The following is a 13,070-nucleotide window of genomic DNA, read 5'->3' as shown; positions in this document are numbered from 1 at the left end:
AGGCCTTCATGCCTTTTTCGAAGATAATGTTTTTTGATGGATTGGAGAATTTATTTTAAAACCATGGCTCTGAAAAGAGCTTGGGCTCACATCAGACTTTGATAACCTGCATCACCCCAAAGCACTGCATGCCCAATTGAATAATTTTAAAATCTAGTCACCATTGTAAGATACAGAAATGTGGCAGTCAATTTGCGCACAGCAAGGCCCTGCAAACATTTGTCGATAATCTGTTTTCCTTATGATGGCTGAGTAATTGATGTTGGCCAGAACTCCCCAAATCGTTGAATAGCATTGTGACCTTTCACATCCTTAGCTTAACATCTCATGAAAGGCATCCCTTTCAAAGATGCAGCAATTCCTCATTACTGCACTGAACATTATGTGCTAAAGCCTTGGAGCAGGGCTTGCACCCTTAATCACAGTCACCAACAAGAGTGCTACCACAGAGCCAAAGCTAACATCTAAATAAGATGTTTTACCCTCCAGCAAATGGAAGCTTAATTTTCTTCTGCCTTTATTTTGTGCAGCACCACTACAGGGTATGGCCACCCAGCAGTTCCAGAGCCTGGCAGTTCCACAGCAGATTCAACCCATGACTATTCAGGCCCAGGTCCAAAATATTTCTGCTCAGCACCTTTTAACTACTGCACCAGCTATTTCTACCCCAACCATCTCAACGCCGCTCCAACAACTACCGGTAAGTAATTTCGGAGTGGAAAGCAAATTTGCATGTTGCAGACACAGATTCTGATTTCTGACTTAATACTATATTCAAAAAGTGGAGAGAATTTTAGGTTGAGGATGATATTTACATGTCTTTTGCAAAGTATATCACCTCTACTCTGTTCCAGGTTAGTTGACATTGTGAGCACTTCAGTAACAAGATCCCCTTATTGTTGCATTCTTGTTGCAAGAAATGAAAACCTGATATTATTCAAGTGCACAATTCCGTTCCAGACCAGGAATTGACAGGGTGGCATAAGGTCACACTGGCACAGGGCCTAGTTCTAGGAATAGCTGACAGTTTATCTTTCATGAATTTGCTGGAAATACTGAAAGGAATATTGCATAAAAGTTGGGTTGTCAATTGAACCGCAGTTACAAACATGGCAAGTAAATGAATTAAACTGTGGGTTGAGGGTGTTAAATCCACAAATAGTACCTGTTTATAATTCACATTTTGATCAACAGTTCAGTCAGAATTCAATAATTGAAATTATGATCGTTTCAGAAAACAACAAAGCTCTTTTGTACAAGTTGTATGTCTGAGAGTAAATTGTATAAATGTTCAGTGAATGATTTATACAGCTATTTGCTGGCTGTCATGTCAAGTTGGAGACCGATGAAGCAAGAGAGGATCCTTGTTTGACACAGGGAACTGCAGCATGTCAAACAGGAATATAAGTTGCTGATCTTAGGGCAATAATATGGGAGTTACAATTGGCTTGAGTGCCCCTGAGCAAGAGTGGGGAGAAAATTAACAACGTTTCTTACTCTTGATCACCATCCAATGTGGACCTTGATTGAGCACAAGATTGAGTCATGACACTTCCTGTATAGGTTCACATATGAAGACCTGCCGTTTGACCTAGAGTCACTTGCCAAATAGGTTCACACATGACGAGCTGCCATTTGATAATGTACAGGATGATACCCAAGGCAAAAATGACTAAAATGTAGAGCATCTTTCATACTTCCCTCATGAAATATGGAGCTGCTCTACTGATATGTAATGGATCGTAGAATACAACTTTGAGAAAAATGTTGCAATGGCAGAAAGTAGGAATTGAGCTGAAATATAAAAATGTGGGTTGGTCTTGATTTTTCTAACAATATTCTTCTGCAGGTACTTCTCCAGCCCCAGTTCATTAAGGCTGACTCGTTGTTCCTGACAGCTTTGAAGCCAGATGGAAGCACTGTTGTGACATCAGTGAAGTCTCCTACCATATCAACTTTTGCAACTAGCACTACTCCTATTCAAACTACATCCCTGCAAATGCCGGTAGGTAAACTATGGCTATCATTATCATTGTGTGATGTTGGTTGGGAGAAAAGGGTGGTTTTGGTAGACCTTGTTTTAATTATTTACCGGATGTGGATGTCACTGGCTAGGCCAGTATTTATTGCCCATCCCTGGTTGCCCTTGAGAAGGTGGCGATGAACTGTCTTCTTGAGCCGCTGCAGTCCTTGTGGTGTAGGTATACCCACAGTGCTGTTAGGGAGGGCATTCCAGGATTTTGACCCAGCGATAGTGAAGGAATAGCGATTATATTTCCAAGACAGGGTGGTGAGGGACTTGGAGGGGAACCTCCAGCTGGTGGTGTTCCCGTGTATCTCCCCATGTCTTCTGGATGATGGCAGTCGTGAGTTTGGAACGTGCTGCCTAAAGAGCCCTAATGAGTTCCTGCAGTGCATCTTGCAGATGGTACACATGACTGCCACTTTTCGTGAGTGGTGGAGGGATTGAATGTTTGTGGAAGGGATACCAATCAAATGGGCTGCTTTGTCCTGGATGGTGTCGAGCTTCTTGAGTGTTGATGGAGCTGAACTCATCCAGGAAAGTGAAGAGGAGAATTCCATCACACTCCTGACTTATGACTTGTAGATGGTGGACAGGCTTTGGGGAGTCAGAAGGTGGGTTACTTGCTGCAGGATTCCTAGCCTTTGACCTTCTCTTGTGGTCACAGTTTTTATATGGCTAATTCAGTTCAGTTTCTGGTCATTGGTAACATCCAGGATATTGATAGTGATGGTCATACCTTTGAATGTCATGGGGCGATGGCTAGATCCTCTCTTGTTGGAGATTGGTCCTTGTGTGGTACAAATGTTATTTGCCACTTTGTCAGCCCAGGTTTGGATATTATTCAGGTCTTGCTGCATTTGGCCATGGACAGCTTGCTAGTTAACATAGAGAAATCACAAACCAGAAATTAGAGAAATTGCAAACCACTAACTGGTTTGAATTATCCCTTGTAAATGATGAACCCTAACATTCCGAATGAATATCAAGCAATTTAAATGGCTTAGAACCTTTAAAATGTTGTTCATTGCTAAAATGTGATATGGGAGACTAAATTATTGTTTTTAAAATGACTGTTCGGATACCCTGTTTTTCAGATAGATTTTCTACTATCTGTATATGAAAGTAGTGTTATATAATTGAGCAAAGAAAGAGGCTTGGTTTGATGTGGCAGATTAGAGTCCTGATTATTGCACATTAAACTGATATCAGTATGTGTTTAGTTTTGATTTGTCTTTTTATATATCTAACATTTGCAGAGTTGTCACCTAGCACTGATTTTCCGTGCATAATACGGAAAATCCGTTAGAATACGGAAGTATGTCTTCTCTCATTGCAATACGGAAAAACCACATCCCGCCCCCTTTCCACCCCACACACTAATAGCATGCATGTGCTGTTAGTTTGCGGGGCGGAGAGGGGACAGGGCCTCTGCGTGGGGCCCTGTCTCCGAGGGAACCAAGATGCACCTCAATGCCTGCTGTGCGAGACCACGCGAAGGTCAGGATCACCTGACATGGGGCTGCTTTAGCACACTGGGCTAAATCGCTGGCTTTTAAAGCAGGCCAGCAGCACGGTTCAATTCCCGTACCAGCCTCCCCGAACAGGCGCCAGAATGTGGCGACTAGGGGCTTTTCACAGTAACTTCATTGAAGCCTACTTGTGACAATAAGCGATTTTCATTTTCACATTGTCGGGTGATCTTGACCCTCGCGCAGTCTGAGGCATCGAGGTGCCTGGATTTTATTGCGATAACAAAATCACGTCGAGGGAGGGTGGACTACAGTAAGTAGACTCGACACTAGCTCTATCACTAATCTTTGTAGAGCACTGCTATGTATTAAAAGAAAAGAAAGTGCTGGAAATACTCAGGTCAGGCAGCATGAATGGCTGGAGAGTCAGAGTTAACATTTCAGGATTGTTGAAATTTTAACTCTACTTCCCTCTTTCTATACTGATGGAGTGCGGCTGACAATACATTGCACGTTATGAAGTTTCAGCAGGATTCAGTTCATTAATCCTTGTTTTACTTGTGGAAACTGCGCTTTTTGCTCTAAGCATGAAACAAAAATGCTGAAAAAGTAAACCTGAATCATTGTGCATCTATTTAACCATACCTTCTGCATTCCACTTTTTATTGCCATTCTTTTCTTTCTGCTCTTTTACCTTTACTAACATAAACCCTAATTTGAACATCAAATCTATTAGTGCTACTTCCTGAAAATATTTTTTGAAAGAAAGAAATGCACTGGGTTCCTTTTGTCTGTATACAGTTTCTTATAAGAATTCAATTATGTTAAGGACAATTTTGAACTTTATATAGAAAGGCGAATGTTTTGTTCACATTTTTAATTCTTGGATTGACTGAATATTTGAAACTTAATTTGGAAACGCCGACTCATGATGACGTACATGTATGAAGCATTGGGTTTGCATTTTCCATTTGTGCAATAAAGATGTAAAGCTATACTTCAGATTGGTGGGCATTTTTCCTTTGAAATGAAAATCTGGATTTTACTGCCAAAATACTGATTTTTGGTATCTGGAATACTGATTTCTGTTGGGAAAGGTTGGCAGCTCCGCATTTGAACCAGTTAGGTACAAGTGTGATGAATAGTAGTATATGCACAGTAATAGTTTTGAGTGTTCATAATCCAGATATCACACTTTGTACCAAATGTATCACAACTAAACATTCCCTTAAATAATAGTACACAGTGGTAGAGAGTCAGTCATTTCCCAATAGTCATTCTGAAGTTTTGAAAAACTGGTTTCTCCTTGAGGAAGATTGCAGTGTAGCGCAAAAGCTAAAGAAACATTCAAGGACCAGACTAATTAGACTTTGCCTAATATTTGAGTCTATTTAGATCACTGCTCCCGGCCGACAAATATCACAAACTGATAAGTAGGTAACATCACATGAGATCCATAGCATTTTGTTTAAATTGAGAAAGCTGCTTGAAAGGGCCAAAGATTATAGTGCGAGACTACCTAAAGTTGGAATTAAGTTCCGTACAAGACAAGATGAAGTGTTTCAAGTTTAGAAGGAGTGAGGAATTCGAATTATAGAGGCCAAAGAGCTTTTATTTAATAACCTTTTTATATCTATTTACTTCAGTAATTTCTTCCTGCTTATTATTAATTATTTACAGGTGAGTTTTAGCAGGCTGTTTAAGTCTAGTTCATCATGACCAAGCCTGACTATGCTAACTTAACAATCATTGCCAGTAAGGAGCCACAGATAACAACTTGGAAAAGTAGCTGGCATGGTTATTCTCTATCAACTTCGGGATAGAGAGCAGCCTACTGTTATCCCAGTTGAGGTTGGCTAATGGCAGGCATTAGGAATTAAGCCATGACCTTCCAGGTTTCTGTGCTACTACTGTTTATGCTCATCTGCTCTGAGTCCTAACATCAAGGAAAGTTCAGAGGAGCAATGACTGTGGTATTATATGATGTAATCAGTAGTTGGCAATTTAATAAAAGCTGACCTATTGATTTTAAACAAATATTAATGTGAATTTGTTTTTATTATTGTCAGAATCCAACCAGTTATTATTGTCAGAATCCAACCAAAGTTTGTTTATATTTTCCAGGCTCTGGTCAGTGGAAACACTATTTTGACAACAGTCCCTCTGATGGTAGATGCAGACAAACTTCCTATCAATCGTATGCCAACAATTGGCAAACCCTGCAATGCACCAAACAAGGGAGAAAAACGTACGGCACATAACGCTATTGAGAAACGCTACAGGTCATCCATCAATGACAAGATTGCGGAGCTAAAAGACCTTGTCGTTGGCGCTGAAAGCAAGGTAAAATACAAGAATCTGCCGATTAACTGAAAAAAGTGCAATAATCACAAACTTATGTTCATACTTAAAAGTATGACAACAGTTTCCTGGTGTCTTGCTGGATAAGTGCATTCCCAGGTATGGTGATTCTGAACTAAGCCACTCATTACAATCTGTCAGCTCCCTGGACTGTGGCATCTGCTGCTATAAGTTAGCCCACCCTTTGATTAGAGCAGTGATGGGCAACCTAGAAACAACGTGGTCGGAGATGAGCAGGATGTGGCAAGCCTACGCTGGGCAACGATCAACATAAGGTCTCATGGGCTGCACTCAGAACCTAGATGAGCCGCAGGTTAGCACTGTTGCTTCACAGCGCCAGGGTCCCAGGTTTGATTCCCGGCTTGTTCACTGTCTGTGCTTTCTCCCTGTGTCTGCGTGGGTTTCCTCCGGGTGCTCCGGTTTCCTCCCACAAGTCCCGAAATGCTGTTAGGTAATTTGGACATTCTGAATTCTCCCTCAGTGAACCCGAACAGGTGCCGGAGTGTGGTGACGAGGGGATTTTCACAGTAACTTCATTGCAGTGTTAATGGAAGCCTACTTGTGACAGTAATAATAAAGAAGAAGAAGGTTGCCCACCACTTGGTTAGAGCATAGAAAGATAAGCTAATATTTTGATTTCTGGGGCGAAATTCTCCGGAAACGGCGCGATGTCCGCCGACTGGCGCCCAAAACGGCGCAAATCAGTCGGGCATCGCGCCGCCCCAAAGGTGCGGAATACTCCGCATCTTTGGGGGCTGAGCCCCAACCTTAAGGGGCTAGGTCGGCACCGGACGAATTTCCGCCCCGCCAGCTGGCGGAAAAGGCCTTTGGTGCCCCGCCAGCTGGCGCGGAAATAACATCTCCGAGCGGCGCATGCGCGGGAGCGTCAGAGGCTGCTGACGGCATTCCCGCGCATGCGCAGTGGAGGGAGTATCTTCTGCCTCCGCCATGGTGGAGACCGTGGCGGAGGCGGAAGGGAAAGAGTGCCCCCACGGCACAGGCCCACCCGCGGATTGGTGGGCCCCGATCACGGGCCAGGCCACCGTGGAGGCACCCCCCGGGGCCAGATCGACCCCGGAGCCCGCCCGCGCCGCCTTGTCCCGCCGGTAAGGTAGGTGGTTTAATCTACGCCGGCGGGACAGGCATTTTAGCGGCGGGACTTGGGCCCATCCGGGCCGGAGAATCGCGCGGGGGGGGGGCCGCCAGCCGGCGCGGCGCGATTCCCGCCCCCGCCGAATCTCTGGTGCCGGAGTCTTCGGCAACTGGCAGGGGCGGGATTCACGCCAGCCCCCGCGATTCTCCGACCCGGCGGGTTGTCGGAGAATCTCGCCCCTGATCATTATCTTCGGATACAGCAATGATGCATCTGCAGTCAGCTATCCTGATGGGACATGCACTTGCTGTCAAACTTTGTATTATTAAGACTGATTACAGTATGAATTATCAGAGGGGTGCTGACACATGGATTTGAACAATAATGTGAATCCAGACTTTTGGAAGATGAAGGAAACACTGCAAAGAAAAGATCTTCAGCTCCATTTTTAGACCTTGTCTGTCCACCCCAACTTACATCCAACCCTAAATTAAGCAGGCATAAGGCAAACCGGCATTCCATGGCTATTTGTCCACTGATGCTGCTAGTCGTGGCTATTTGGTAATTGGTGCATAATAATAGTCTGGACCAACACTTTTTCAAATTTTTCCTTCCTTGCAGAGAGGCATATTGCCTTGTACTGAGCTGCTTGGAATCAAAACCTTCCCTGTGATGAGTGAGACGGGTAGTAATACATCCAAAGAAACTGCAGGATAGACTCACTGGTGTACTATCTGCTTCTTAACCACAATGTAAACATGTATATATGAATTTATGATATTTTGTGAACCTTTTGGTTTTCCTTCTTTGCCTGGGCAGTTGAACAAGTCAGCAATACTGAGGAAAGCGGTTGATTATATCCGCTTCTTGCAACAAACCAATCAGAAGTTGAAGCAGGAGAACATAGTGTTGAGAATGGCCACCCAGAAAAATCGTAAGTGCTCAGCTCATTATACATATTTCAGATGATAGAGAGGGCAGCACGGGGGCGCTGAGGACCCATGTTCGATCCCGGCTCCGTGTCACTGTCCATGTGGAGTTTGCACATTCTCCTAGTGTCTGTGTGGGTCTCACCCCCACAACCCAAAAAGATGTGCAGGGTAGGTGGATTGGCCACGCTAAATTGCACCTTAAATGGGGGGAAAATTATAATTGGGTACTCTAAATTTATTTTAAAAGTAAACCAAATGTTTCAGATAGTAGTGATGTGGGCGAGGAGGGCAGGAGAGAATGAGAATCTCAGCAATTTATGTCAGTTAGTGTAAATAAAATTTACCTGCTTTTAATTCAATGTGGTTTTCAGAAATACCTCCTGAGCATGCTGGTCTCACACTTTTGTGTTTGCGATGTCGCCTTGCACAAAATGTTCACAGATCTCTTGGATAGTGAAGAAGGTTATCTAGGATTGCAACGGGATCTTGATCAATTAGGCCAGTGGGCCGACGAATGGCAGATGGAGTTTAATTTAGATAAATGTGAGGTGATGCATTTTGGCAGATCGAATCAGGCCAGGACCTACTCAGTTAATGGTATGGCATTGGGGAGAGTTATAGAACAAAGAGATCTAGGAGTACAGGTTCATAGCTCCTTGAAGGTGGAGTCGCAGGTGGACAGGGTGGTGAAGAAGGCATTCGGCATGCTTGGTTTCATTGGTCAGAACATTGAATACAGGAGTTGGGACGTCTTGTTGAAGTTGTACAGGACATTGGTACGGCCACACTTGGAATATTGTGTGCAGTTCTGGTCACCCTATTATAGAAAGGATATTATTAAACTGGAAAGAGTGCAGAAAAGATTTACTAGGATGTTGCCGGGACTTGATGGTTTGAGTTATAAGGAGAGGCTGGATAGACTGGGGCTTTTTTTCCCTGGAGCGTAGGAGGCTTAGGGGTGATCTTATAGAGGTCTATAAAATAATGAGGGGCATAGATAAGGTAGATAGTCAACATATTTTCCCAAAGGTAGGGGAGTCTAAAACTAGAGGGCATAGGTTTAAGGTGAGATGGGAGAGATTCAGAAGGGCCCAGAGGGGCAATTTCTTCACTCAGAGGGTAGTGAGTGTCTGGAATGGGCTGCCAGAGGTAGTAGTAGAGGCGGGTACAATTGTGTCTTTTAAAAAACGTTTAGATAGTTACATGGGTAAGATGGGTATAGAGGGTTATGGGCCAAGTGCGGGCAACTGGGACTAGCTTAATGGTAAAAACTGGGCGGCATGGACTGGTTGGGCCGAAGGGCCTGTTTCCATGCTGTAAACTTCTATGATTCTATCTCGGGCCGTCTTCCCTCTCTCACTGCATAGGATTGTTGAGCTGGGTTCTTGCACGCTTTTTTAAAAAAATAGGAAATGGTGTGGACCATTTTGCCACTTGAGCCTGCTCTGCCATTCAGGAAGGTCGTGGCGGATCTGATTGTGGCCTTGACTCCATTTTTATGTCTGCTCCCCATTGCCCTTGACTCCCTTGCACACCAAAAATCTGTTTCGCTCTGCCGTGAATATATTGACTCAGCCTCCACTGCACTCTGGAAATTCTGAAGACTAATAACCCTCTGAGAAAAATGCCTCCTCGTCCCTGTCTTAAATGGGGAGACCTTTTTGTTTTTAAATTGTACCTCATACCATGAGAGGAAACATTCCCTTGGTATCCACCCTGTCAAGCCCCCTCGGAATCTTGTGTTTCGATAAAATCACCTCACTCTTCTAAACTCCAATACATATCGGCCCAATCGGCTCAACCCTTCATCCTAAGACAGCCCCCTCACCTCAGTAATCAGCTGAGTGAACTTTCTCTGAACTGCCTCCAATATATGTCCCTCCTTAAGTAAGGTGTCCAAAACTGTACATAATGCACAGACTGTACACAGTCTTTTCAGTGCGCAGTGTAGCTCGAGAAAGGCTTCCTACTTTCAGACTTCATCCCCCATGCAATAAAGGCCAACATTCTATTTGCTTTCTTAAATAATTGATGTACCTGCACAATAACATTTTGTGATTCATGTATGAGAGCACTCTGATCCCTCTGTACTGCAGCATTCCTGTGTCTCACCATTTAATTTTGCTTTCCTATTTTTTTCCATCAAAGTGGACAACTTCACATTTTCCCGCATGATACTCCCTCCCATCTGCCAAATTTTATGCCCATTCACTTAATCTATCGATAGCCAGTTGCAGATTCTAGGCGAGATTCTCCGACCCCCCGCCGGGTCAGAGAATCGCCGGGGGCTGGCGTGAATCCCGCCCCTGCCGGTTGCCGAATTCTCCGGCACCGGATATTCGCCGGGGGCGGGAATCGCGCTGCGCCGGTTGGCGCCCCCCCGTGATTCTCCGGCCCGGATGGGCCCAAGTCCCGCCGCTAAAATGCCTGTCCCGCCGGCGTAGATTAAACCACCTACCTTACCGGCGGGATTAGGCAGCGTGGGCGGGGTCCGGGGGGGGGGGGGGGGGGGGGGGCGCGGGGCGATCTGGCCCCGGGGGATGCCGGCCGATCCGCGGGCGGGCCTGTGCCGTGGGGGCACTCTTTCCCTTCCGCCTTCGCCACGGTCTCCACCATGGCGGAGGCGGAAGAGACTCCCTCCACTGCGCATGCGCGGGAATGCCGTCAGCGGCTGCTAACGCTCCCGCGCATGCGCCGCCCGGAGATGTCATTTCCGCGCCAGCTGGCGGGGCACCAAAGGCCTTTTCCGCCAGCTGGCGGGGTGGAAATTCGTCCGGCGCGGGCCTAGCCCCTTAAGGTTGGGGCTCGGCCCCCAAAGATGCGGAGCCTTCCGCAACTTTGGGGCGGAGCGATGCCCGACTGATTTGCGCCGTTTTGGGTGCCAGTCGGCGGACATCGCGCCGATACCGGAGAATTTTGCCCCTTATCTTCCTCATAGCTTGCTTTCCTGCCTATCTTTGTATCACCATCAAATTTGGCTACAATCGAATTGGTCCTTTCGTCCAAATCATATAGTTGAGGTTTTAGCACTGATCTCTGTGGCACTTCACTCGTTACCATTTGTAACCTGTTAATGACCCATTTATCATGACTGTCTTATTTCTGTTCATTAGCCACTCCTCTACCAAGCTAATATATTATCCCCAACATTGAGCTCTTATCTTTTGTGATAGTCTATTATCGAATGTCTTTTAGAAATTGCCAAATTACAGAGGTTTTGGAATACGTAGCCTACCTATTTATTGAATGACACTAAAGGGGGGAAGTAAATTGCAGAACAATAAATAATGGTTAAAGATGTTAATTATCAGGGACACTAAAATGATCTTATCTGGATTTTGATTGGAAAATGTATCTTAACCATTTATATTTTGTGATATTTATGTATTGATTATGCTGTTTTGACGTATATTTGCAGATATTATACTATAAATTCGTCTCCAGTGGGGTTGCACACTGAAGACCATGGGGGCGATTCTCCGAGCCCCGACCCGGGCCGAAGAATCGGAACAACCGCGCCCTGACGTCGGCGCGCAATTCTCCGAGGTGCGGAGAATCGGCACCATTTGTGCTGGCGTGTTTGGCGTGGCGTGGCGCCGGCCGCTGGAATGAGCAGGGCTGCCGATTCTCAGGCCCAGATAGGCCGAGCGTCTGCTCCGACACGACAGAGTCCCGCCGGCGCCGTTCACCCCTGGTCGCTGGCGGCGGGAGCTCTGTGGGAACGCTCGGGGTGGAGTGGGGGGGGGGGGACTCTGAAGGGGTCTGGCCCGCGATTGGGGCGTATCAGTGGGCCGGCCTCTCTGTCGGTGGGCCTCCTTTCCTCCGCCAGCAATGTTATAGCCCTGCGCCATTGTTGTGCGGGGCGGCCTCGGGGAGGACGGCCAGTGCGCATGCGCTAGTTGCCGCCTGCCCAACTGTGCATGCCCGGGACCCAAGGCGTCTTTTACGCGGCGCCGGGTCTCAGAGGCCCCGGCCCTGCAAATCGCGCCACGCCCCTGCCAGCCCCACAGAGACCCCAGAATAGGGGTCTGGGAACGGGTGCCAACGCCGGAGTCGGCACTTAGACTCCTGTTGCGAGAATCCTGCCTCACGTGTTATTTTGTGGTTAGATTGCAGCGGGCAAGTGCTGTGCATGGATATATTGCAATTGCCCCTTAAGAGTTGCACATTTTGTCCTTATTTTTATATTTCTATTATCTAAATTCCAATGTCCACATTTGTAATGGCTGCTACTTACGTTAACTTGTCACATTATAATTACATATTCTGACCAGTCGTGACTAGTTTACATAAGCAGCTGCCACATAAATGTGGATATGAAAATTTATATGAGGAAAATTTGATAGCAATTGCAGTAAGCCACTCATGTATTGATTCGTGACATTTGCTCTGAACATTTTATCCTGTTTTTCTTCTTATGAGAAATCGTGTTTTGAATTAATAGTTTTGTACTTGAGAGCTTCATATTATTGGTAGAAAGAGTCCCAGTTGCATCATGTTTTGTGTCTAATTTCAGAATCTCTGAAAGACATTGTGGCTTCCAGTGGAATAAATCTGGATGCAATGCCAAGTGGGTTCAAGCAGGATCCTGACCTGCTCACTCCACCACCTTCTGATGTTGGCTCACCGCCTCAGAACAGCCCATTCTCTGTGAGCAGCAGTGATTCTGAGCCAGATGGCTTATTTTTTGATGATACCGAGGTATCTATGAATTTGTCATTTGCTATGTTATTTTCTTGTTCTCCATTCAAACAAAACATTTTGTCACAATTTTTCTTCTTGTGTTTTTAGCTTTGTGTTTCTTTTACCTCACTTTGTGTCTTCCCTACTGCTTGCTGGACTTGAGTTTTGTGATTGGTCATTGTACTAAAAGACAATGGCCAAGCTGTCATTGTCAAGGTCTAAGCCTCGCAAATGACTTTTGAGAGGCTGTTTGATTATAGGACAAAGCCTGAAGTAGTGCATAGGCACAGGAGACCATTCAGCCCAAGGCTTCACCACTTTATTATCCATTTTAGCTTTTCTGCATGTCCCTCAATACTTCTACTTCCCAAGTAAAATCTCCCATTTACAGAACTCCGTTCATTGCATCCTGGACCAATGTAGCCCATATTTTAAAAAAAATAAATTTAGAGTAACCAACTAATTTTTTCCAATTAAGGGGCAATTTAGCATGGCCAATCCACCTA

At 45.4% G+C, this 13,070-nt stretch overlaps 1 protein-coding gene across 2 annotated transcripts in view; it reads left to right on the top strand.

The window, feature by feature from the left end:
- The window catches only part of srebf1 (sterol regulatory element binding transcription factor 1), a 57,491-nt gene that overhangs the window by 13,877 nt on the left and 30,544 nt on the right, over nt 1–13,070 (top strand). For both annotated transcript variants that reach the window (XM_072481061.1, XM_072481062.1), the window contains exons 3-7: nt 531–700; nt 1,850–2,005; nt 5,620–5,838; nt 7,769–7,883; nt 12,398–12,582. In XM_072481061.1, the coding sequence (XP_072337162.1) occupies nt 531–700; nt 1,850–2,005; nt 5,620–5,838; nt 7,769–7,883; nt 12,398–12,582 (845 nt within the window). The remainder of the gene's footprint in view (nt 1–530; nt 701–1,849; nt 2,006–5,619; nt 5,839–7,768; nt 7,884–12,397; nt 12,583–13,070) is intronic.

This window comes from Scyliorhinus torazame, chromosome 17, assembly GCF_047496885.1.
Source record: "Scyliorhinus torazame isolate Kashiwa2021f chromosome 17, sScyTor2.1, whole genome shotgun sequence".
Lineage (NCBI taxonomy): Eukaryota > Metazoa > Chordata > Chondrichthyes > Carcharhiniformes > Scyliorhinidae > Scyliorhinus > Scyliorhinus torazame.
Note: the sequence above shows the minus strand (reverse complement) of the source record. Positions and strands in the feature narration are given on the sequence as shown.